This window comes from Heloderma suspectum, chromosome 7 (assembly GCF_057233095.1).
Source record: "Heloderma suspectum isolate Gila_16-S chromosome 7, 16-S_ref, whole genome shotgun sequence".
Taxonomy (NCBI): domain Eukaryota; kingdom Metazoa; phylum Chordata; class Lepidosauria; order Squamata; family Helodermatidae; genus Heloderma; species Heloderma suspectum.
This window is the reverse complement of record NC_139464.1, coordinates 81,194,776-81,222,020: the sequence shown is the minus strand read 5'-3', so window position 1 is coordinate 81,222,020 and position 27,245 is coordinate 81,194,776. Positions and strand designations below refer to the sequence as shown.

The 27,245-nt window shown below is 45.6% G+C and overlaps 1 protein-coding gene across 4 annotated transcripts in view; it reads left to right on the top strand.

Moving 5' to 3' along the window:
* DOCK4 (dedicator of cytokinesis 4) overlaps window positions 1-27,245 on the top strand; it is a 343,934-nt gene that overhangs the window by 218,664 nt on the left and 98,025 nt on the right. For all 4 annotated transcript variants that reach the window (XM_084810752.1, XM_084810753.1, XM_084810754.1 and 1 more), the window contains 8 exons: window positions 15,354-15,478; window positions 17,502-17,664; window positions 19,305-19,411; window positions 21,203-21,359; window positions 22,385-22,482; window positions 22,578-22,661; window positions 22,764-22,864; window positions 25,430-25,511. In XM_084810752.1, the coding sequence (XP_084666878.1) occupies window positions 15,354-15,478; window positions 17,502-17,664; window positions 19,305-19,411; window positions 21,203-21,359; window positions 22,385-22,482; window positions 22,578-22,661; window positions 22,764-22,864; window positions 25,430-25,511 (917 nt within the window). The remainder of the gene's footprint in view (window positions 1-15,353; window positions 15,479-17,501; window positions 17,665-19,304; window positions 19,412-21,202; window positions 21,360-22,384; window positions 22,483-22,577; window positions 22,662-22,763; window positions 22,865-25,429; window positions 25,512-27,245) is intronic.

Genomic DNA, 27,245 nt, shown 5'->3' with positions numbered 1-27,245 from the left:
TCATGGTGTTTCCTAGACAAAGTCCAGCTTTGTCTAGCAGACTTGGATGGTTACCCTCCATCATCCCGTGATTTTTGTGTCATAATTGCCCCTTTGACAGGTTTAGTCATTAAAAGTAACTGGAACCCAGACATAACCTGTAATACAACAGTAGATTGTGACATTAATGCAAAGTTCTACCGTATTACTCCTGGACATTCGGCAAAGCTAATCGCATGCCCCCAAAGAGTCACAACATCTAATTACAAATTCCAAAGGTGCAGAACCCACATGCAAATGGATCTCCAGATAGCTCAACAGAGGCCTGTTTCTCCATCTCTTTCTTTTCCATTTTGGTGTGCATGGAAGCAGCACACCAAGACATAATGGGAGGTCTGTGTGCACCTCCCATATCTGCAGCCAACGCTCCCGATCTGTACTGTTCCAGTTACTAGAGATCCAGATTTTGAGTAACTTGCTGTGCGCAGACAAGGTGGGATGGATTGGGATATGGCAAAGGATGCACAGACCTCATGTTCTGTATTATAAAGTAGTATCTATCTTTCTGTCTATATCCATCCATCCATCTGTCAATCATATTTATATACCACCCAACTGGCGGATACCCTCAGGGTGGTCTACAATCATAAAAAGCAACCAATACAATAAACACAACTCTAACAATATCAAAATATTAAAAATTTAAAATATTTAAAATATTAAAGGACCAGCAAAGTTAATAATCAGAGCAATAAAGATTAAATGCTTGTTGGAAGAGGAAGGTCTTAACCTGTCATCAAAACATATACAGTGAAGATGGCAGGTGGATCTCCCTGGGAATGGCATTCCACAGATGGGAGGCCACTACCGAGAAGGCTCTTTCCCTGGTAGCCATTTGTCATACTGTTGTGGGCAGTGGCACCCAGAGAAGAGTTTTGAAAGATGATGGCCAAATTCGGGAAAAGGAAAAAACAGGGCTCTGAGCCCTGTGGGGCAGCCTCTGTACCCTGAGAGAGAGAAGGATTTATACACTGAGCATTTCAGGAAATTGGCTGAGGCAGTAAATGAGCAGCAATGCCTCCTTATTTGTGTTATTCACATATAGTACACACAGATATAGTCTATCAGGAATAGGAATAAGTATCAACACTTCAGATATGGGTTTCAAACTGTATATAGATGTATATTGAGCATATACCAGAGCATATTCTATCAAAACCATTTGAGGCCCTCTCTAAAGATCTGAGCATCACCACCTGCAGAATCAAATAACCTGAAAGTGTAATGTTAAATAATCTCTTCAGGTGTCGGTATTTCCCAGTCAATTTCCAGCTCTTTTTTGATGCATCCCCAAATTCCATTCTTAACCTTTGGCAAGAGAGATCCAAAACCCCCACTGTCCTCCATCGGTAGCAGCAAACATTCTGCTTTCCTGTTTAGGGACTGGTGTAATTAATTAATCAACACAATGTAGTTCAGATGCTGGATGTGAGCACCATCTACAGGGAAGCATTTTCGTCAGAAAAAAGGCTCCTTGAAAATTGAAGCCCTATGTCATTTGAGCCTTTCTGGGTTCTCATTATGCTCACTGGTCCTACCCTAAATCAAGAAGGCAAAAGGAAGATATTTGATTAGATCTGTCTAACTGGGCCACAGTTTAAAGGGCATATGAATTTAAAGGGATTTATGAGTCATTTTAAAAGGCTTAGGATTTTGAGATTGGCCAAAGTTTGGAATGCAAGAATGCCTTGGAGATCTAAGCAGCTTTTTTCCTTTTACTCTGGAGTAGGTGCAGGGCCCCCAGTATGGATCTCAACCCCCACCTGCTCCCCATGCTTGTGTCCCTATCTTGATTGGGGGCCCTGCACCTAAGCTAGAGTAAAAATGGGGGTGGGGAGGGAGAAAGGTAGCCATAACTGTTTTAATAAGCGTTATTAAATTAATATCTGCCCTTTTATATATTTACTGTGCATGTGTCTAGGGCTGAAAAAAGGATAGGACCCAAGAGAATCAGTTTTCTTGTGAGGAGACAGTACTCGCAAGATGTAATGGTGTTTCGGTAACATCTGTCTGATTACAAGTATGAAAGTTGAGCGTAGGGAGAAAGCAGCCATGAAGAACCGAGAGTGTGCCTGTAGTGTATTAACAGTTCCCAGGAGAAGAGAAATGCATGCATTTGCAGCCTCCCTCTCCAGGGCATCTTCTTGCTAGCTAGCCAGCTGCAAAGCTTTTCTGGCTATTGAAAACTGCCAGTGACACACCTAATACAACAGGTAGAAGACCAGTCTCAGCCCCTTCCTGCCTAGTTGGTCTGTAACAAATTTCAGTAACTAGCAGCCATCACCCTTTGAGGTCGTTCTGCAAGCAATAAAGCTGTACAAAAGCCCTGAGAAAGTCTTATCTTTCCTTCACACAAATCAGTCTATTCCCACAATAGTGGAAATACTGCTTGTCTTTACAGGCAGTAACGTTCTGCTGATTTCAAAGTCTATAAAATTGAACTGGAGGCTTTTTTCCCCTCTTAGCAGAGGCCTTTGTTACAAAGGCTTTCTGATTGTGTTAGCTATTGAGAAATAAGTTTAAAGCAACATAGTTAAGTAAATTAAGCCTGAATTATGAGCATCCTTAGAACTGTTATGGTCTATGAGGAATGTGGCCTGTGTTTCAGATCCTGTTTTAATTCACCAAAAAATCCCTCCCATCTGCCAAAAAGGTACAGCTCTCCTGCAGAAAAAACTAGTACGTGAACAGGTGTCTGGTCACACCTAGCTCAGTAAGTTCACTAAACATGTAATTGCTTTTATCTCAGTCACTCCTGCCTCTCTCTCTCTCTTTTCTTGTGATCTTGGTGTATTTAAACCATTGGGAGGAGTTGTGGCAAGAACTGGATAAGCTTGGAATGACAGGGGGAACAAAGTGCTCAAAGTTTAACTGTATTGGATTCCTGTCTTGCTACTCTGAGAGAAAACATGACTTGGACCTCGGCTTCGTAATGGAATAGATCTCAGGAGTATCTCTGCTATTACCTTTGCTCTAAAGACACACAAGCTTTACCTCTTTGCTGCTGTTCATGATGGGTGCAGATTGCAGGATATAGTGATCTGGTTTTGTTACTACCACACATTAGAAAAGCTGCAAGGGGTTTTCTGAGGAGCCTGTCAGGGTGGAAACTGAGCCCATAGAGCCCCAGAGCAGTTCTGATTCTGAGGAGGAACAGCAATCCATGGGAGAGGAGCTCGCTCATCGCTCACAGGCACAGCAGCTGGCAGAGATTCCTCCTGCCAGCATTTCTGGGATAGATAGTGACCCTGGCAGTGAGAGAGTGCTGGAGGAGGGCTTGCTGGATGCTCGGCGCAGACACAGGGAGCGACGACAGATGGGGGTGCCGAGAGGAGGCGCGCCGCTCGTTTGGCGCTAAAACAGCAGTCGCGTCCCGAGGACCCAAGGGAAAGAGGGAGGATCTGTCCATAGCCCACACATTCAGAGTCTTCCCGCAGTTCTCCTTCAAACAGGGACCAACTGCCTTACCTGGAGCTTAGGCTACTCTGCTATCTTTCCCCAGTGCTGTTCCTTCCTTAGTCGCTAGTGACTAGTATCTGAAAGTGTCATAAAGGAATAAAGGAATAAAGCCTTGGAAAGAATCCTCATTGTCCAAGTCCTGAGTTGGCTATTGGAGGGGACTGTAAGAGGCAGCTAGGGCACTCCTGACAGCTTGGTCCCTGTTCATCTTTTTTTTTCTCTGCTCCTCCTGCCTCTGGAGGCTGCCATGGACCTGGCGGTGCAAGCTCTCGTGCAAGAGAGCCAGGCTTTTCATGATCAAGTGGCTCAACTGACTGCCGTGCAGTGTCTGCAAGCTGTGGTTCAACCCCCACCACCTCCGATTCCCCCCCGCCACAAGTGCCTGGTGGCTCTGCCAGAGAAGTTTTCTGGTGAGAAAGGACTTTTTCAGATTTTCCGGGCCCAGTCGGAGCTGTACATGCGCCTACAACCTGAGGATTTCCTGACAGAACAGGTTCGTGTGGGCTTTATCATTAACCTACTTTCAGGCATGGCAGCTAGATGGGCTTTGGGACTCATTCTCGCTAATGACCCCCTGCTTGGGGATTATCAAGGTTTCATGACAGCGATGGCCAGATTTTTCAGTGACCCCCTGGACACGCAGATGGCTTCTCGGGAGATTCGCCACCTCAGGCAGGGCAAGGACTCAGTTTCCAGCTACGCGACAACTTTTCACTTACTGATGCAGGATTTACAGTGGAATGATGCCGTGCTGGTGGCTCAGTTTTTGGACGGTTTGAACGACGAGATCTTGGATGAGTTGGCACGCATGCCTAGCCCGCCTACTTTGGAGGACCTCATCCAGACCTGCCTCCAGATAGATAGTCAGCTGGAGGGGTGCTGGCAGACCCGGCGGGGCGCCGGGGGCCAAGATTTCCCTCCTCCCATTCCCCCATGTTTCCTGCCCCCTCCTCCACCCCTGTGGTGGGGGTGGAGGAGACCTCGATGCAGCTGGGAGCTATCCGAGCCCCACTGCTGCTGGAGGAACTGGAGCGGTGGTGCGTGGAGCGCTGATGCTTTCGGTGTGGAAAGCTGGGAGATTTTGCCAAAACCTGCCACGCCAGACCCACAGCCCCACTGCCTCCCCCTCCTCTCCTTCCTCCTCCTCCCCCTCGTCTCCAGGCCTGACTAGGCTGCCCCCCAAGCCTGTTGGGGCTCTCCAGTGTGTGGGTCGGTTCCCCACAAGGTGCGTGCCTTCCGCAACCCCCCCACCCTCCCATCTGTTATTGCATGTTCACCTCCGCTCCTCCCAGTGGGGTGGGGTGGAGGCCCTAGCTTTAGTGGATTCTGGGGCTACGACCAGTTTCATGGGTGAAACGTTCGCTCACTTCCACAAGATTCCTACCCTGCCTTTTCCTGCCCCCTTGGCAGTGGAGACCATCGATGGGCGTCCTCTTTCTTTGGGCGCAGTGACCCAGATTACAGCTCTGCTCACTCTATGCGCTCAGTCCCACGTTGAGCAGATTCAGTTTCACTTGGCCAAGGTTCCCCAATACCCAATCGTGCTGGGTGTTTCCTGGCTCTCTAAGCATAATCCTCAGATTTCTTGGGGGCTTCAGCAAGTGGAGTTCTTGTCTCCCTAATGCTGGCAGCATTGCCTCCCAACCCAGGCTCCGGTCCCAGCCCATGCCTTAACCCTTTCCTCCCCCTCCTCATCTGCTTCTGGCAGTTCTTCAGCTACTGTGATCCTCCCAGAGGAGTATGCGGCTTTTCGGGGTGTTTTCGGCAAGAAGGAGGCCGACCAGCTCCCCCACCACCACCCTTTTGACTGTGCCATTAACCTCATTCTTGGGCAACCATCCTTGCTGGCCGGCTGTTTTTTTGATGTCGGAGCTGGAACTTCAAGTTCTGCGGAAGTTTTTGGACACAAACCTCAGACATGGCTTTATTCGCCCCTCCTCCTCCCCTGCCTGCGCCCCTACCATTTTGTGCGCAAAAAATTGGGAGAACTCCACCTGGTGCATGACTTCAGAGCATTGAATTCGGTCTCAATCCCCAACAAGTACCCCCTCCCCTTCATACCGGAGATGCTGGAGTGCCTGGGGCGAGCCAAGATTTTCACCAAGTTGGACCTTCGTGGCACCTACAATCTGATTCACATCCAGGAGGGGGATGAGTGGAAGACCTGTTTCGGCACCCGGTACAGAGCATATGAATACCTAGTGATGCCATTTGGGCTCACCTGCGCTCCCCCCCCCACGTTTTCACGTTTTATGAATGCCATCTTCTGGGGCTATTTGGACACTTTCCTCATTGTGTATTTTGATGATTTACTTATATTTTCTGAGGACCCCCACGCCCATCAGCACCATGTCTCTGCCGTCCTCCAGCACCTCCATGAGCATCATCTTTATGCCAAGCTGGAGAAATGTGCGTTTGACCTAACCTCTTTGGACTATCTCAGCTACATTATCTCAGCGGACGGTATCAGAATGGATCCTGCAAAGGTCCAGGCTGTCCTCTCCTGGCAGGCTCCATCCACCAAGAAGGACTTGCAATGTTTTCTGGGGTTCGCTGATTTTTACAGAAAGTTCCTGCCCAGCTTTGGCTTGGCTGACATCTCCTCTGACGGACCTCCTTAAGGGCAGGAAATCTCCTTTTCATTGGACAGCATCTGCCCAACAGGCTTTCGAGGAACTTAAGAAGCTTTTTAGTTCTGAGCCGATTCTGTTACATCACAACCCAAGGAAGCCTTTTGTAGTGCAAACTGATGCCTCTGACTTTGTGGTGAGGGTGGTGCTTTTTCAGCCAGATCAGGCGGGCGGTGGGTTGCAACCCTACGCCTACCACTCCAGGAAGCTGAATACATCTGAGAGGAATTATACGATCTGGGAAAAGGAACTGTTGGCCATCAAGTCTGCTTTGGAGACCTGGCGTCATCTTCTGGAGGGGGCACAGCTAGGGATGGGGGAGAATTTCTCCCCGAAACTTCGGGGGGCCGAGCGCCAACGCATTCGGCCCCCCGAAATCGGTGGTGAAATTCTCTGCCCCCCTGCCCCCCCCGGATGGGACTTACCTTTCACGAATGTCCCTCCCGGCAGCGGGTCCCGGTGGCGGTTCGTCGGGTCTTCGTCAGGGGTGGGGGCGGCAGCCGGTCTTTCGACCGGCTGCTGCCGCCGCCATTACAAGGAAAGTAAAAAACAAAACCAAACCCCGTGATAGGCTACGTAACGATTAACGTAGCCTATCACGGCTAGATCTCCAAAGTCAGCCGTGATAGGCTACGTTAATCATCACGTAGCCTGTCACGGCTGACTTTGAAAAAAAAAAAGCGTGTACGCAAATGGCGGCCTCCATAGGGCGCCACCATTTGCGTTCCTTATTTGGTCCCTGTAGTCTACGTAAAGATTTACGTAGACTACGGAGAAAATAAGGGCAACGCTATTTGCGTTGCCCTTATTTTTGCCGTAGTCTACGTAAATCTTTACGTAGACTACCCATGCCCAAATAAGGAACGCAAATGGTGGCTCCCTATGGGGGCCGCCATTTGCGTACGCGCTTTTTTTCCCCTCAAAGTCAGCCGTGATAGGCTACGTTAATCGTTACTTAGCCTATCACGGGGGTGTTTTTTTTTTTACTTTTTATTTCAACCCGGCCTGAATTTCGCCGGTGAGGGATGGGGCACCTCCCCCCCAGCCTGAATTTCGTCCGGGCGAGGCGGGGCGCCTCCCCCCCCTCGCATGAACTTTGGGGGGAGAACCAAAGCGCCTCCCCCCCACCGCGAAGCAAGCTTCGAGGACAGGTAAGGGACTTTCGTCCATCCCTAGGCACAGCACCCAGTCGAAGTTAGAATCAACCATCGCAACCTGGAACATCTTCAGACAGCCCGTGCCTTAAACCAGCGGCAGATTAGGTGGTCGCTTTTTTCCCCCCGGTTCCACCTTAAGATTTGCCATGTAAAGGCCTCTGACAACCTACAAGCAGATGCTCTTCCCTCGTAAGCCGGACCTCCAGCCAGGGGGTGAGGGAAATCCCCCCCCTCTCATTCTTCCCACCCAGAGCCTGGCGGCAGCTGCAGTGCCTTGCTCTTGGGAGGGGCTTATTCACTCTGAACAGGCTCAGGATGCTTTTGTCCGCACAAAAGTGGAGGAATTGGGGCTAGCCTCTGCCCTCCCCCACTTTACCCCCTTCTCTTTGCGAGGTGGCCTGCTTTACCATTCCGGCCGGGTCTATGTGCCTTCTAGACCCCTCCGCGAGAAGGTCCTCCATCAGTGCCACGACTCTCCCACCACTGGGCATTTTGGCATCGACAAGACCCTGCATGGAGTGGCGCGGGATTTTTGGTGGCCTCGTGTGCGTCAGGACGTCAAGACCTATGTCACCTCCTGCCCAACCTGCCAGCAGGTGAAGGCCCCCTCAGGCAAGCCCACAGGCTTGCTTCACCCCCTGCCTACCCCCTCAGGACCTTGGAAACTGCTCTCCGTTGACTTCATCACTGACTTGCCTCGCTCACACGGTAAGACCACCATTCTGGTGGTGGTGGATTTGTTTTCTAAGATGGCCCATTTCATCCCCTGCTCTGGGTTGCCCACAGCCAGGGAGATGGCAGAGCTGTTCTTGGCGCATGTTTTCGGGCTCCACGGATGGCCTGAGGGTCTCATTTCAGATAGGGAGCCCCAATTCACTGCCCATTTCTGGAGGGAGCTACTTGCGTTGCTCCATGTGACGCGCCGTCTTTCCTCTGCCCACCATCCACAGACAGATGGTCAGACCAAGCAGACCAATGCGACTCTGGAGCAATATTTGCGCTGTTATGTCAATTACCAGCAAGATGACTGGTTTTCCTTGCTGCTTCTTGCAGAATTTGCTTATAACAATGCCTGCCATGCTTCCACCCCCCAAACTCCGTTTTTTGCCAATTTTGGTTACGACCCCAAGGCTTTCCCGTCCACCCTAGCTCCCTCTTCAGTGCCAGCGGCCCATGAGTTTTTAGAGGAGTTGCGAGCAGTACACCACCACTTACAGGACTCCCTCGCGCAAGCCAAGACAGCCTACAAGGCCTCTGTGGACTGGTGGCGCCAGCCGGGTCCATCTCTGCAACTGGGGGACTGGGTTTGGTTGTCCACCCAATACCTCCCCTCTCACTCACCCACAAAGAAGCTCGTGCCTCGCCACACGGGGCCTTTCCAGATTAACCCTGTTGCTTTTCGCCTGGCTCTCCCCCCACCCCATGAAGATCCATCCTGTTTTTCATCGGTCCTTGCTCTCCCCCCTGGTTTCTGGTGACCCTCATTGCTCGGCCGACTCCCCCCCGCCACCAGTGCTGGTGGAGGGCGAGGAGAAGTTTGAGGTCACGGAGATTCTGGACTCCCGCCTTTCTCGTGGCTGCCTGCAATATCTGGTGGACTGGAAGGGTTACGGGCCAGATGAGTGATCCTGGGGACCCGCGGAAAATGTGCATGCTCCATTGCTGCTGAGGCGCTTCCACCAGCTGTACCCCTACAAACCCGGGGCCCAGGGGAGGAGCACGAGGGGGGGCCTCATGGGACCGGGGACGATGTCAGGGTGGAAACTGAGCCCATAGAGCCCCAGAGCAGTTCTGATTCTGAGGAAGAACAGCAATCCATGGGAGAGCAGCTCGCTCATCTCTCACAAGCACAGCAGCTGGCAGAGATTCCTCCTGCCAGCATTCCTGGGATAGATAGTGACCCTGGCAGTGAGAGAGCGCTGGAGGGGGGCATGCTGAATGCTCGGCACAGACGCAGGGAGCGACAACAGATGGAGGGCGCCGAGAGGAGGCGCGCCACTCATTTGGCACTAAAACAACAGTCGCGTCCCGAGGACCCAAGGGAAAGAGGGAGGATCTCTCCCTAGCCCATAAGTTCAGGGTCTTCCCGTGGTTCTCCTTCAAATGGGGACCAACTGCCTTACCTGGAGCTTAGGCTACTCTGCTATCTTTCCCCAGTGCTGTTCCTTGCTTAGTTGCTAGTGACTAGTATCTGAAAGAGTCATAAAGTAATAAAGGAATAAAGCCTTGGAAATCCTCGTCGTCTGAGTTCTGAGTTGGCTATTGGAGGGGACTGCAAGAGGCAGCTAGGGCGCTCCTGACAGAGCCCTACCGAAGGTGCACCATGGCACCCCTTGTACAACTTCCACACCCACAAACTAGCCAGTTGTTTTACCTTAATTGAGATTTGGACTACATGTTATGATTTAATATTCCTCAGGGGTCTGATCTGGAGAACACATGAAAGTAACTAAGGGCGCAATCCTATGTGGATAGCCACCAGCCTTTGAATTCAGAGGTGGCCAACTATCCTATGCAGGGCAGCTGGAGCACGGAGGGGATTGTGTCCTCTGTGCTCCTGCTGCCCTGCATTTTTGGCTAGATGGACGATTTTGGCTGTCTAGCCATGGCTTCAGGGAGGGGGAGGGAAGGAGGCAGCATGGCTAATAGGAAGCTGCATAAAGCGGCTTCCACGGTCCCCTCCCCACCCCCAGGACCGCCTCCTTTTCTGAGCACGGAGATGTAGCCTGTGTGGAGAGAACCGCACTGGCTATGAGGGGGAGGGGGCGGGGAGCATGGTTTCTGGGAACCATGTTTGGAGCTCTGGCTCTGACCTCAGTTCCCAGAAACTGAAAAGTCCTATGGCCCTCTAGAGAGTGTCTAGTATCCATAGGATTGCTCCCTCCGACATCTCCAAACAGCAGGGATGGGAAGTGCTATTCCAGTGCTTCCATTACCCATAGTCTGGATATATGGGGGTGATCCATCCCACTCTAATCAGTGATGGTTCACACAGCTGACAGGGAAGAGGAGACATCCCTGAAGTTCCATGGAGAGTGTTGTAGAAAGTCTTCTTACCCTGGCATGGTACCCCAGAGCTCACTGGTAGAACTGTATCATAAGGGCAAGTTTAAGCTTCACTGCCACACTAACACTATGAATTGGTAGTTTTGGCGTCATCTGCTGAATAACAAGCACCTGTAATAACATTGGGATTAATTTCTTCAATTACTTTCCCAAAGTGCTCTTTCTTCATAGTTTTATCCTGAGTAGGATAAAATCATTGATAAGGGGTAAGGTAACCTACTGAGAGCTATTACCATTCAAATCAGAACACACATGTTCATTTATCCCAAAGGGCTAGATTTATCTTTTATATTTTTTACTGTGCACAAGAGGACATACATTTTCAGACAGAGAAATAAAAAGCAATATATTGGTTAAGACTTGTTCTAGATAACATAAAGGCTGGTAGTTCATGTCATACTTGGCTATAGGAAATCCATAGCAAGAAGAAATTGTTGCCAGGGTAAGAAATTAAAGCTCTTCCCTGCCTCCTTGGCAAAAGACATACTGTCAAATACATCCAGCATAGCTTTCATTAAGTTAAGCCTGAAGAGCCCTAGCATTAGGTCTTGCGTGTGTTTCTAAAGACAGGCTTATCTGGGAACTAACCACAGGGTACAGAAGTGATGGAGGAAGGAAAGATGAATATTCTTGTATCGAAGGCTGGCACATAGTAGTTACCGTCATGAAGGACCAGCTGAAAACCATCCTGAAACTTAACCTGAACCTATGTGATACCAGACATCTAGCCGATATATAATGATGAGCTGGGTGTGCCCGTGCTTAATCTAGCAAGAAGGAAGACACACATCATACAATGGGAGGTATCAGAGAACAGCAGTTAGGAGCAGAAAGTAACTACGCACACCCTGGCACTGTAGTAATGGAGGCTGTTGGGATGCAGACATTACAAAGCATAATGCTTAACCAAGACTACTTAAGGCAGGAGTGGGCAACTTGTGGTCCTCCAGATGTTTGGGCCTATAACTCTCATTGGACCTTCCCATCATAGCCAATGGTGAGGGATGGTGGGAGTTGTAGGTCAAAACATCTGGATGGCCACAAGTTGCCCAAGCCTGATTTAAGATTAAAATGACTAATGCAATGTGATAGTAAAGGATTGGTCTAGGTTGTATTATTTGCATGGTGGCTTTCTGAGCTGAACTCATGAGATGTCCCTTGGGTAAACATTTTCAGCTTTCACAATTGTTCACTATTCACACCAAAGTTCACACCAAAGTAAAGTACCTGGATGAACTCTATCTCCATGGATTTCTTCATGCTGAATCATCAGATTTGCAAACAATTATTAGCCCACAACCATTTTTAGTAGCCCACTTGCCCACACAAACCTGTTAAGTAATTTCTGGCCTTGACAAACGAAGAAGTACCAGCTTTGGTTCTAGCCTGCCTGGTCACCTGGAGGCAATTCTTGCAGCACAGGAAATCTGTTGAGTGGCTATTTACAAACCTTTGCAAATTCCACAAAGTTCCACAGATTCTTGACCAAAAAATGCAGCCTTCGCCAGCCTGTTGCCTTCCAGATGTTTTGGATTTCAACTCCTATCATCTCCAGCCAGCATGGCCAATGTCATCTAAAACATCTGGAGGGCACCAGGCAGAGAGAGGCTAAAATAATGACTTAAATCTCACTCCCAAGCCTGAGGCATTTGGTTATCTGCCAGTGAGTGATTGTCTGAAATAGGCCTTTCCTCTGGTTAATTTCAACTCGCTGCCTGAACAGTCTGAGGCTGAAACAGGATGTTAAGGCACAATTGTCATGACTTCCTCTGGTCTTCTGCCAAGGTTTGCACATTGCAGTGCATTTTGTCTGTTAACACTGCTAAAGGAACTGGGTTGTCACGTTTCCCTTGGGCCCCATCTTTCCTGATGCACTCACACACACAAATAGAGAGGCTTCAGTCTCAGGCCTTTAATTCATTATCAACAGGTTCATTGTAGATGCAAATCCTCGAAGACTCTCAGGCTACAAAGGAATGCCTCCAGGGGATTCAAATAGGAACACCAAAGTTGCCTGCAGTTTGAAGTGAGGCTTGCTGGCTAGACTAAGTAAGGGAGGGATGTCCCACCCTTCCAGTGATGCTTCCCTACGTCTCCTCTCACGCATCGCTAACCGGGTCGACCATCTGAGCTCCACCCCTGACGTTGCCCTCTTAGCTCTGTGCCGTAGTCTAGCATGTCTTAGGTCACAGCCCCCGCTGTCCTCCTCCTCCTCCTCCTCCTCCTGGCTTCTCACGGGGGGGGGGCAAGGGGAGGGGGCTTCAGGCCTGGCCTTCTGGTAGTTAGTAACCTGAGAAGCACGCCTCCCCATATCTGAACTGGCTTGGGAAAATGCATCCCCTGGTTCTGGCTGCTCCTCTTCTGAATCTGAGCTGCTAACTATCTCCCTGCACTCAGAATCAATCCTGACAGTCACTTTTCTTTCAAGAGAGGAACAAAGTGAGGTCTTCTTATTAGATTGTCAAAGGAGAGGTGGATTTTCTGCAACTGAGTTACAGAGTTCCATGAAGAAGAAGAAAAAGAAATGCCAAGAAGCCATGCAAGATGAATGAGTAGATTCTTATTTTGTGAACATTTGTGCAATATTTTTAACCAGGCTTGATATGCCCGGAAAGTAATTTGTGTAGTTTTAAAGAATTTTTCTTTAAAAGCACTTTTCTTTAAAAGCACTTTTCTTTAGATGACTGTTCTTAAAATTACCAGGTTATTTAGTTTGTTATATATTGTATCTGAAGAATTCATTTTTCAGGACATGTTGATCATTTTCTAACAAGACAGCTTAACTTAATTAAAATACAAAGAAATAATTGAGTAGGTGACGAAAGGTGTCCAATTACCTACGTTTCTCATCTCTCCACTTCGAGCATGACTAATTTCTTACCAAGAGAGCACTTCCATGTAGAAAAGATGTACATTACTTGTAGAGCACTGCATGCGCTATCTGCATACCCCACATGCGGGCAAGCCGTGGCTGGCCCTCGCCTGCTGTGTATCTAGCCTGCAGAATCCCGAGGAGTCCTGCTTCCTGTTCTCACCAGTTATACTTGATACCTACTATACTAGGCGTCTGCTGTGTCAGGACTAACACTGACATAACAAAGTCAGAATCAATGCACACAGGATTAAGTCACCAGAATAATAACAGTGGGCTCAAAAGCTAACGTAGCTAAACCAACAGCTGCACCCACAGCATCACTAGAAATTATGTCACCGTACCCACCACTGGTAATGTTCTGCACCAACAACGCCTTTACATTTGCAATGCAAGAACATCGTAAGAGCCATGCTGAATCAGATGAAAAGCCTATCTAGTCTGGCATTCTGTTCACACAGTGGCCAACCAGCTGCCCACGGGAAACACACAAGCAGGACGTGAGTGCAACAGCACCCTCACACCCATGATCCTCAGCAACTGGTGTATGTAGGCATACTGCCTCTGATATTGGAGGTAATGTATAGCCATCAGGCCTAGTAGCCGTTGATAGTCTTTTCCACCAGGAATTTGTCTAACCACCTTTTAAAGCCATCCAAGTTGGTGGCCATCACTACATCCTGTGGTAGTAAATTCCATAGTTTTAACTATGTGCTGTGTGAAGAAGTACTTCTTATCTGTCCTGAATCTCCAGCCAATTTTATTGGATGACATCAGGTTCTACTATTACAGGAGTGGGAGCAAAAGTCTCCATAGTGTGGAAAAAATTCTTCATCCACACTATGCATAATTTTGTACATCATGTTGCCTCTTATGTGACTTCTTTTTCTAAGCTAAAAAGCCCCAAATGTTGTAACCTTTCCTCATAGGGGAGTTGCTCCAGCCCCTTTGTCATTTTGGTTGCCCTTTTCTGCACCTTTCCCAAGTCTACAATATCCTTTTCATGGACCAGAACTGGGCGTTGACCAGAACTGTACACAGTATTCCAAGTGTAGTCGCACCATGCTTGATATACTGCATATACCGTGCAGGAAAGGCACTCATTATTTAATTTATTGGGTTTTTTAAACCATTTCTTGGCCTCCTTTCAGGGCAGAAGCTCTCCCAAGGCAGCTTACAACAATAAAATATATTAAAACAGTTAAAATATTAAAAGCAATAAAAACATAGAACAATAAGAACAACAATAAAAGCCAACACTAGAACCAGCAACAACAATAATGGCAGTAACAGCAACAATAGCAGTCATATCAAGAGAAGGCTGTGGTAAAATTATACGTTTTCAAGTCCTTCTTAAAAGCCTGCAATGACGGAGCATGGTGGACCTCTGATGGCAACTTGTTCCAGAGGTGTGGGGCCACTGCAGAGAAGTCCCTCTCACGTGTGATCACCCACCTGACTGCTTTCACAGGAGAGCAAATGAGAAGGGCCTCTCTTTCTAATCTTGAAGTGCGGGCAGGCTGATATGGGTGAAGGTGGTCCTTCAAGTAACTTGGTTCCAAACTGTTCAAGGCTTTACCATTCAAGAGATGGTGATAGCCACATCATGATGTCGCTATCCTGACCATACCATCTTATGCATACAATGCAGAACCAGCTTGTCATGGAGAGACCTCATCATTCTTTCCCCACCGTGGCCCAATTCTACCTAGTTTTCTTCTTTGCATCAGTACAATCATGCTGCTGCAAAAATATCACTATACCAGCATGATTTTGCTCCACCAACATAAGGCTATGACCCAACAGCACAAAGGAGGTAGGAAGAACCCTATCCTGTCCATTGGCAAATGACGTAGACAGGATCATGCTGCAGTTATCTCATTCTCCCAATGCTGATCCCATTGTAAAATTTTACTACTTTCTTCAGTGGTTTCCAAATAACTCTACTTAATTCCTCACTAAAAATAGTGAAAGCCAAGTGATTACCAAGTAAATTGTATCAAGCACACCATCCTAGCAGACTTATTAGCCTATTTTGAGTGTTTTTATATTTTGTTTTTTATAATGAATATTGAGACTATGTTGTTTCTGTTTGGATTAACCTTCCACTTGTTTTTCCCCCTCCTCTAGGTGAAATGAGAAATGATTTGTATATCACAATAGAAAGGGGAGAGTTTGAAAAAGGAGGAAAAAGTGTGGCCAGGAACGTGGAAGTGACAATGCACATCGTGGACTGTGGTGGCCAGATTCTAAAGGTAACTTCCATCCAACCTTTCCCCTTAACTTTTCCTATTGTATATTTTATCTCAAAAGGTGACCTTTTCTAGTTGGAGACAGTCTGTAGATTCTATCACAACAAACACTTCAGCTATTCTATAGAGATAAATCTGTACAGTCGGAATTCACAGGCTAATAATAACAGTAATGTCAAGCATACCAAATTGCAACCACTAGTTAGGCCTGCACAGCTTATGTGGCCAAGATGAGCACAGCCCATGAATTACATATGATGGCCTGTGCGTGATTCAGTCCTCAGTTTCTTTGCGGTCCCAACCAGACAGAAAAGGTGGGGAACTTGTTGAGCCTATGATGGAGCACCACATATGTCAGTAGGCCACGTGAGCCAAGGCTGGTAAGATCCCAGGTTTTATATGTAGGCCTGGTTCAGGTTAATAATGGGTGATAATTTAAGCTTGGTTGGTGAGAGATCTGGTCCAACCGGAAATTACAGTTCCTAGGTTTAAACAACATTGTACGAATCATCTGAAGAGGTTGCTTGTGTCCATGTAAACCAGGAGTGGGCAACATGTAGCCTGCAAGATACATGTGGCCCTCCCGGCCTTTTTTTTTTTTTTTCATTCCCCCATCCCTGCCCACCACTATTCACAGCTCATGGCATGGCAGCAGCTGGTGTGGGTAAAGGATTCAAAAATATTCCCCTATTTTAAAGGAAATCATTCTAACAATCCCAGTCATAACCCTACAAGATCGCTGAAAGAGAGCAGGATACATATCATTTCCCCAGCACGTTGACTGACTGAAGGGCTCCATCTGACTTTGTGCCTTGAAGCAAGATGGTTGGGGTTTGTGTGGCTGATCCAATGCATAAGCAATAAACTAGCTTAAAGATGCACCTGGACAGAAAGTATATTTACCCGGCTTTGGTCCTTGGGAACTGCTTTCATGTGGATGCAGGAGAATAAGGGTGCGATCCTATGCATGTTTAGATAGAAAACAGTCCTACCGCTCCCATACTGACTGGGGAATGCTGGGAGTGCTAGGACTGTTTTCTGTCTAAACATACATAGGATTGCACCCTAAGTCGATGAAATAACTCTCTGAGACTCCAAACAAATTGCATCTTATATTAAGGCAAAATCAGGACTGGCTATTGGGCTGCTAGTTCTCCCTTCTCTCAACCTAGTGGAATAAGTGCAATGGAAGCAGAACCACAGATTCATGATGCGACATGGTCCCTGAGTTGACAAATGTCAGAGAAGCAAAAGGTGACCAGGACTGCAGCCCACAGAGATTCCTGAACCTGGGCCCAGAGTCTTTGCCCTTGGCTTTTGCTCTGCCACCAAAGGAAGTTACATTGGGAATGAAACATCTCAATAACAGTAGGTTGGTGAGTCAGGTGATATCACTGACCATAATAAAGGTTTCAATTAATGTTTGCTCATGAGCTGAGCAACTCACTGAGCTGTACCTTGTGCTGGGTACAGACTCCCTCGGCCACTGTCTTGTCCCATCACTGACAGACAGAACAGAAGTTTAGTCGGACAAAAGTCCATAGAAGATGAGGCCTTGGATCCAGTTGATCCCCTCCAGAAATAAAAGCTGTTCTGTTCACGGAGAGGCCCTTCCATTAAAGGGCTTCATTCCAGCGGAAGTGGGGAAGTGATATTTGCCAATTTTCTGTTTCCAGACTTTTGCACCACCTCCCGTGCTGTTCCATAGTGTACCCTGATCCTAAGGGGACTCCAGGGAGAAGGCTGCTAAAGGGTGAAGAGGGCAGAAAAGAAAATTGCTCTCTTTCTGTTTGCAGGAGCTGAACTCTGTTCATGGGACTTTGGCTCCAACCCAGGATCTTGCCCCAATTATTGATCAGTCAGCATGAGAGGCAATGTAGACCGCATCTTATTTTTTTGGAACTGTATATGTGCAACTTGTGCAGACAACTGTTCCACCAGTCCTTCTTGCCACCTTTTTCAGGAGACTGACCACTTTGTTTTGGCTCTGGAGTAATGTTTTTAACTAGTGTGCTTTCTTTATTAGGATTTTATCTCCTTTGGCTCTGGAGAGCCGCCAGCCACTGAATTCCACTCCTTTGTGCTGTATCACAACAACAGTCCCAGGTGGGCTGAGCTGTTGAAACTTCCTATTCCTGTGGATAGATTCAGGGGAGCACACCTTCGCTTTGAATTCCGACACTGTTCCAGTAAGACCTGTTCATGAGTGGTAGTGCTTTGGAATTGCATGAGGTTGTCTTGGAGAGATTTTCAAATGCTTTTACATGCCCGCTGGCTTATAACAGAGCTTCTAGTATTTGCAGTCCGCAGAGGGCGGGGGAGGTTCTCAGGCAGAGATCACAATGCAAGCACCAGCTATCAACAGCCATTAACAGCTTTGCCATAGCAATATCCGCAAAAAAGGATGAATGGGCTGCCATATGTGTAGATGGCCCTTTAATGCTAAATACCAAGTCATAACTGTTTTGGAGCTATAGTTTTTCCTCCATTTTTGTGCCATTATTCATCATCCTTCAGTTCTGTCATTTGTTTTACTTAAACATTTTGACCTTCATGATGGCCCAGATGCCAATGACAACCCTAACAAAAACAACAACAGAGAATGACATCTGAAATGTTGGAAGCTAAAACCTATCTGCCTACACAAACTGCCAGGGGAAAAAAACTGGAATGTTCTAGAAAGTTCAAGAACATTGGGTCAAGGGTGTGAATCCAACACATTTATTCCATGTGGTTGGAGCAAGTTGCAGAAAGAGGGAGGAGTAGGTGACACTGGGATAGAACCTCTTGTCATTTTTCTTCTTCACAGAGTAAAGCATTCTTGAAGGAAAGAGGCAATTTAGTGTAACAATGGGCTGTTAGATGTCCTTGCCTTCCTTTCTACAGATCTCTCAAGTTGGTCTATGGGGAAAAAACAGGCTGTGGATACAGCTTGCTTCTCCTTTTTAATATCTTCCATCCATTACTGTTCTGTCAAGGGTTTGTGTAGGGACCCCTGCACTGATCAGCTAGAATCAGCTAGAATCAGCCTGTTTTAGTGATCTCAAGATCTGACTTCGAATAGTTTGGATGGGATATAGATTCCATTCATCTACTTTTTTTTCTTAGCAAGATCACAAATAGAGCTATTACTAGAAATTGCTCTTATGCTCCTAGCACTCTGGTCCTCCTAAGCATGCTATAAGTAAGTTATGTTGAGATAAAGTTTATGTGCCAGTGTATTTAGAAACGAAGTGTAAGTCTTATTTATTTGTTTAAATAATTGGTATAATTCCATAATATGAATGGGTCAAGGATTGTATTTAGTACAGAAATATAAACATGTGTGAGATTGCTATTAAAACAGCTGTTAAAATAGACCTAGAGAAGACAGAACTGCTGCCACTGGGAAGCAGCCACAAAGCAGCCTCTTTGGGAATGATTCCTATGCTGGCCATGGCATATAGAACTATTTCCTGCATAGATTTCTGCCATCACATTGTGTGACCCCACACTCCTGCCTTATGCTCCTGGTATCTCAAATCTAATTGAAATCAGTGGGAATTAAGATAGTCCTGTTTATGTTTATTCCACTGTTTTCCAACAGGCATGGTGACTATTGTTTGCTGGATTGTATCCCCCAAATGGTTTTGTAGGTTCTGGCCGTGTGGTTAGGGATTGCCCACTATGGGGGAGTCATTTTTTGGCATGCTCCTTGCGGCTGTACACTCTGGCTTTTAGTTATGAATGGATGTCAAGTGCATATGTGTAACTTTACATTCATTGAATCTATGCATTATCATTTACGGCCCGGAATGTGGTGGATTTTTAATGTATATGTGTGTTTCAGCAAAAGAAAAGGGGGAGAAGAAGTTGTTTGGTTTTTCTTTCGTCCCTCTGATGCAGGAAAATGGAAGGACGCTGCCAGATGGCACTCATGAGCTCATTGTGCACAAGGTAATTTCTAGGGATGTACAAAAGTCACTTACCTTTTCGATGGGGTGATTCGCGGTGGGGGGGAGGCACTCTGCACCTCCCCCCGAAATCCTAACCCGGCTGGCTCCGTTCCACGGCAACTCCGCGGAGCTGCCAGCCGGGTGCATTCGCAGGCGCCATGTTTTGATTTACCACAACTGCTTGTTTTGATTTACCACAACTATGCCTAACATCTTACTATAAATTGTACACATTCTTTTAAAAGGCATTACCCATTTTTAAAAGTTTACATTTTCCAGTAATATAGTAACATTATTTGACGGATGAAAACATGTTAAAATTTATCATCGGTTTTATGGTTTCATGCGTTAAAACACACACACACACACACACACACACACACACCTACCTGGTGGGCCCCAGGTTGAGGAAGGCTGTTCTATAGAAATACAACACTGTTTGTTTTATTTAGCACTTTCCATGTACAGGATGAGAGGGCAAATCCCTGCCCCAGGGGCTAGCAGTCTAGAGGAAGGAAAGAGAAATGGAGGCAGGCTTCACTACAGTGGGGTGCTGCAGTGGATGCTGGTGGTTCCAGTGTCAGTGGAACAATGAATCTGCTCTGGGTTTCAGTCAGAACCAGTCAAAACTCTAAAGGAGCTATCTCCATGCCTTGGATAACTCCTTTAGAGTTCTGACCAGTTCTGACTGAAACATGGAGCGGATTCACACCCCACTGACATTAGAGCCATCAGCCTCCACTGGGGTGCTGTCAGGGCCCCACTCAGCAGAATAAACAGGAGAGTCTGAAGACTCCCCACCCAACAAGACCATTAAGTCCAGAGTTTAAAATTACCTAACTACACCACTGCTTCATTGCAGTAGAGTATGGAGACTTTAGTGCCAAAAGCTTCATGGAAAAGGTGGGTTTTGAGGATGGAATTGAAGGAAGTAAGAGAGATGGTACCAGGGAGGCATTGTGAAGCTGGACAAGCAGAAGTCATGGGCAGGGATGTGTCAGGATATTAAGAGTAGAGATGAGGGGGGCAAGGCTTGGAGCGCTTTAAAGGAAAAGATTAGGAGCTTCTGCAGGATTCAGGAGTAGACTGGGATCCAGTGTGGGGATTTAAGGAGGGGAATCATGTAATTGGAGTGGCAAGAGAAGTGTATGATTTTGGCCAGATAATGGGGGATATTGGTGAGGAGGCCAATATCAAAGGCCAGATAAGAGAAGGTTGGAGTAATCGAGATGGGATTACCAGGATGTGAACCAGAGTTTTTTGCCAAGGAGAGAGACAGAAAGGGGCACATTTTTGTAATGTTGTCTTGGAACATGGAAGGCAAAGGAGAAAAGAAGTCAAAGAGAAAGCCATAGCTATTTGCCTGTCCAACAGGATGGATGATAATATTAGTGGATAAGCAGAGTAGAAGATGGCTTGAGATGAAAGACCCGAAGTTTGATGTTGGACACATTAAGCCCGAGAGAATGATGAAGTATAGAAGTGGACATGTCAGAGAAATATTAAGTACAATTCAAGATGTGGGAGGGAGGGAGAAAGTAGAACTGGGTGTTATCAGTGTATGAGTGTACTGAAAGTGATGTGATGACGTCACCTAATGACAGTGTGTATATAGACAGAGAATTGTTGAGGACTAAGAACAGAACACTAAGTGAACCCAGCAGAGAGAGGTAATTAGCACATTATATCGTTTTCCAATGAAAAACAGTTTTATGTGACAGTCTTATGCCACATTTTATTTCATTCTTGTGTAGTGAGTTGAAATGCAAATTTCATTTAATTGTTCTCCCAGTGTGAAGAAAATGTAAGTCTTCAGGATTCTAGTCGCTACCTCAAATACCCCTTTTCAAAGGGGCATCTCCTTGCAAATAACCACCAAGCAGTAAAAACCACTAAGGAATCATTCTGGATTACATCTTTCCTGTGTTCAACTAAACTCACGCAAAATGGTAAAGTAACATGTTGATTATTAAAATGATGTTATAGGTAATTTATGTAATTACCAATTAATATAATGGGTGGGCTTGTTAACTAGGGAAACATATTTTATCATTTAGACTTAGAAAAATTGACACAAAATATACCAAATAAACCATTGGTTTTATCAGCAAATGAATAAAGGGCTTTGTGGGACTGTTTGTGAGCAGAATCAAAATGGACATAGATTTAATGTAGTGAAGTACAATTTTAAAAGTAGCACAGCTGTGAAATCAGACATTTAACTTGGAATTTCCCCATAAATTTCAATCTGTTTTTTAAAAGAATTTTTAAAAAAAATAGTTTTACAGCTTATTTTAGCGATAGATAAAATATCCTGGTAGATGTCAGGATACAATAATGACCACTGAGTAGCCACTAGGACTAGGACTTCTTTTGGTGTCAGGCGTAATGCATCAGCACATCTTTGCCCCATTTAAATACATGGTGCCACAAAGTATAGTTAAATGCTTAACTAGGTAATCCTATACATGTCTACGCAAAAGTATATTTCATTTGTTTGAATGGGACTTACTCCCAGGGACTTACTCATTTGAATGGGACTTACTCATTTCAATGGCACTCAGTCATGCCTAATATTTACAGAATAACAAACATAAGAAGAGCCACGTTGGATCAGACCAAGGGTCCATCTAATCCAGCATTCTGTTCGCACAGTGGCCAACCAGCTGTCGACCAGGAACCCACAAGTGGGGCATGAGCGCAACAGTGCTCTCCCACCCATGTTCCCCAGCAACTGGTGTTAATAGGCTCACTGCCTCTGGTACTGAAGGTAGCACATGGCCATCAGGACTAGTAGCTATTGATAGACTTCTCCAGGAATTTGTCTAACCCCCTTTTAAAGCCATCCAAATTGGTGGCCATCACTACCCGTTGTCTCTCCTTCCATTCTTTGTAAAATTAATGTCGCTATCACACATATGTTCGGAACTCTAACTAGATGCCATTTCTGCTGTCTTGTACGTTGATTTTGTAGGGGACATGCTTGACCTTCTCAAATGGCGAGCCCATCCAGAAAAAATTGCAGGCTGCCTTTCAAAATTGAAAGAAATTGATGGCTCGGAAATAGTAAAGGTAAAGTCTATTTCAATGTTAATTTTGCTCTCACAGGCAAAACATAAAGAACTTCTGTATTTATGGATTTCTGAAATGTCTTTTCTTTTATGTAGTTTCTCCAAGATACACTGGACACTTTATTTGGGATTTTAGATGAAAATTCTCAAAAGTATGGATCCCAAGTATTTGATTGTTTGGTATGGTGTGCTCCATTATACTTCGTAGGTCTTAATTTATTTCTGTTTTGGAAGTTGGCTTAAGGAAAAGCCACTAATAAATACCCATTTTATTATTCTTAGGTTCACATAATTAACTTGCTGCAGGACAGCAAGTTTCATCATTTTAAGCCAGTTATGGACACCTACATTGAGAGTCACTTTGCGGGAGCACTTGCATACAGGTAGACGTATATACACCTGAATGATTTCAGCTTGGGCAACGATTGGTCAATGGATTGACTGAAGTTGATTAAATGTATTGATCAAAATAATAGAGCAGTAAATTGATATTTTAAATGAGTTGAACTTGAGAAAAATAGACTGGACTCTCAACTTCCAATCACTTCAATGCTATTAATTCCATTGCAGTTTAAACAGTCATCTGCTTTCTGCCTTTTACCAAAATGATGTATGGTTCATATGTGGCCCTTAAACCAAAGCCTAACCTGTTCTGAAGCCTAGAAATATTTAAAATAAATCCATATACAGGGAAGCTGCCAAAAAACAACAACCTGGGATCTGAGCCTGGTTTGTTGGGAGCCCTTAAACCACAGTTTCCTGGTTGGACACAGCAGGAAACTGTGACTTAGCAAACCCCAGAAATCTTCATCAAAGCTGGCTGAAAAGGAGGAAGGGAAGGCCGAGGGGGGAGTGCACAGGTACATGGCTCATTCTTTGCTCAATAAACCATGGTTTATTGGACCAAGATTGTTACATCTGAAATGGGCCAGTGAAAGAGAGAGAATTGAGCTCACCTTGATCCAGGCTCTTACCCAGTTTGATGTACCCATCATAGGCTGCCACTACTTCCTTTCTTCCCCAGGCAGGAGGGATCTTTTGGGGAGTGAGTGGGTTTACTCTGGAGATATCTTAGGACAAGATAATAAACCTTCCCAATCCCCAATGGGCTACCTTCTGCTCTGTCTCTCTTATCTGCCTCCCTCGAAGTTAGTAACATGGCAGAATGGTGAAGCACGTGGAGAATTTTCTGACTTGCAGATTTACCAGTAATAAGTCCAGTTGAGAAGTTTATTATAGTACCCAAAGATGGAGTCCTTTCTCTCCAAGACAGTCAGTTGAAAAGAAAACACAAATATTCATGTGATCTTAGCCATACTTTTTATTTTCTAAGCCGGTTCCTAGCCTGTACTTGCATACAATGAGATACAGATTTTCTGTTCCAGGCAAGACAGCTGATCATTTCTATGGTTAAAAAGGCACTTTTTCTGAACCTTCAGGGTTAGACAAGGAGAGGCTGTGAGGGAAAGGTCTTGTCAAATCAGCTTCTAAGTGGCAGAGGGAGATTTCTCCAGATCAAGTCCAGGCAACAGAAGTAATTAACAGATCAAAGTAGACTGTTGAGGTAATGCCTCCCTTTAGTTCTGGGAGGGAGCGCCAAATCTATGTGGAGAGACACGTCCTGTTTCTCTCTTGCCTTGAGGCCATGCGTAATTTATATACACATGCACAGTGTGAACATGAGGGTTAGACTGGAGCCTCGTGGAATCAGAGGAGCACGTTAAACTGTACAACCCTTAATCAACATTGCCTGGCAAGGAAGATTTTTTTATATATCTAAGGAAGTGCTTTATGTTAATTTAGCCTAAGGATCTGTGGATTGTGGCCAGTTCTTTGTTGGTTAAAATTGCCTTGCTAGGAATATTAGAACATTTCCATATCTAATGAAGGCATGTTAGCCATAGGAACATAAGAAGCTGCCTTATATCAAGGCAGATGATAGTACCTCCTAGCTTAGTATTGACCTGGTTCACATGTAATGACAAGCCACGATGGGTTAATTTCCCATGGGGCTTGTTGTTAGCCATTTTAAAAATGCAAGCCTTGGGGGGGGGGTACATTTTTAAAATGGCAGCCAGCATGCAGCGACAAGCCCCATGGGGAAATTAACCCATGATGGCTTGTCGTTAAGTGCAAACCGGCCAGCCCATTGTCTTCAATGACTGGCAGCTGTTCTTCAGGGTTTAAGACCAAGAGTCTTTTCCTAGCCCTACTGGGAGATGCCAAAGAGTGAACCTGGGGCCTTTTGCATGCAAGCCATGCACTCTACCGTTGAGCTATGGGCCTTCCCCAAAAGACAGTAATTTGCAGTGAAGCCTTGCCCTATGTCCTATTTTCAGTGCAAGGATGTCTTGGGGTGTTAGCCCCAGGAACTACAAAAAGAACCTCCCCCACACATATGCATTCCTGTAATCGTGGGACTATTTATAATATCAGCTTGATGCAAAATTAGTCTTCAGTTCATGTCTTAAACTTTGGGATGCGGTTCCTTAATCTTTCTGTATATTACAGTCCTTTAAAAATGTGCTACATTTGCTTAAATGAGCTCCATCCATCATATTCTTGTTGAAAACCAGCTATGTGTTTATGTCAAAAGCATCCAAGAATCTATTAGATGGGTGGTATTTCTGGATCCACAGTTATGCTTAGGCTGTAACTATGTTCAATACTCTGCATTCGCCATTTGGCAATCTAAGTAGAGTTAGCAGAAAACATAACAGAATCTTCCTTTGTTTTTTTCCCTTTTCAGTGGCATGTCTTTGTATTGCTACACTAAGACTACAATCCTATACCCATTTACCTGGGAGTAAGCTTTATTAAACTCAATAGGGCTTACTTTTGAGTAGACATTTAGAGGACTACACTGTACATTACTTAAATTATTTTAATCTGACTTGAGCTTCATATAATCCATTATGTTACTTACTACAGTTTCTTTTCTATTATAGAGACCTCATAAAGGTGTTGAAGTGGCATGTTGATCGAATAACAGAAGTGGAAAGGCAAGCACACAACCAGGAAGTATTAAAGGTAACACAATTCAGCAGAGACAATATCATCTCACTTAGCCTCCCCCCACCTGGTGCTGTCCAGATGTGTTGGACTACAATCCTCTGGATGGGGTTGCACTCCCTCTGAAAGATCAGGTTCATAGTCTGGGGGCACTCCTAGATCCATCATTGTCACTGCAGGCCCAAGTGGCCGCAGCGGCTCGGTGTGCCTTTTACCAGCTTCAGGTGGTTCACCAGCTACGGCCTCTCCTGGACAGAGTAGTGTACAGAGCCCTGAACAACTTGGGACCAGGATACCTGAGAGAGCTCCTCCTTCTTTACCAACCTGCTTGGTCACTGAGGTCATCGGAGGGCTTGCTCCTGGTGGTCCCACATGGACCTATGGCTCAGTTGGAGTCCACCAGGAAGAGAGACTTCAGCGTAATGGCCCCCTTCCTGTGGAATTCCCTGCCTTTGGGGTTCAGGCAGGTGCCAACATCATGTTGCTCTTGGCGCCTCCTGAAGGCACTGTTATTTCAAGAGGCCTTCCTTGAGTGACCAGCTGCGGTTTATTAAGTTCACAATCTGTTTCTTTTAAAATGTTTTGATTGTTTTACTATGGTGTTTTATTCTTTTATCTTGTTGTTCACTGCTCCAAAATATTTGATGTGGAGCAGTATATAAATATTGATAGATAGATAGATAGATAGATAGATAGATAGATAGATAGAGTCCCCCTCATTCCCAGCAAGCACGGCTTCCAGCACATTTGAAGGCACCAGATTGGAGAAGACTGATCTTACCTGTATATTTCTGCACAAATGCTAATTTGTATCAGTTGAAGTTACCATAACTTGAATCCAAAGAAGTGTGAGGTTGCATCTGCTCATTCAAGATCATTTTCCCTCTTTCCCTTCTTGCTGCCCTACCCCTCCAAAAGCTCATCCTCAAAATTGGGGCTCCCTCTGAAGCGGCTTTTAGGAGAGATGAGGGGCTACAGCTGGGGTGAGGAATGTGAATCTCTCTATGTGAGCATGCACATGGATATGTCTTCCACCTGTGCACAGGTTGGATCCAAGCCAATGTGCCTAAAACTATGAACATGCTCAAGATGTGCACAGAGTGGGTCAACGCTTCTGAGAAAATGGAAGGGTAGAAAATACCCGATATTTCTGATAGTTCGAATTTCATGACTGTGTGAGCATTCTCAACTTTCAGAATGTGTTCCCAAATGAATGGTAATACAGGCCAATTTATGGAGACGGAATCATTTACATGGGATATCTTTCAGTGACTGATATACACAGAATGCCAGGTCCCATAATTCTTTCTATGGTACAACCTGATAGTGATAGAGCAACAAGAGGAGAATTATTAGAGATAATGGTGTGTTGACATAATTTTCACTAGTCAAATTAGCTGGAAAGATAAAAGCAGAAAGCCCACCTCCTGGCCCCAATAAGTATCATCTTTGGCTTTGCTAAGGGAAGCTCTATCAGTTATCCATGGAGCAATGAAGAGCTGTAGGAATAAATACTCCTGATTAATATACTGCTCTCCATATTAGTATATGGATACTATTATGAAGCATACCCTGGGAAACAAAAACTTGAGGTTTTAAATTCATGGGAGAGATGGGGTCTTAAAATACACATGCAGATTTATGTTTCAGAGATCTACATTTTGGACCAGAGCCTAAAAATTTTCATTTGAGAATTGATAGTGTATTAGAAGAGCTTGTGTCATTATTTCAAGCAATTGGCATTTATTTTCT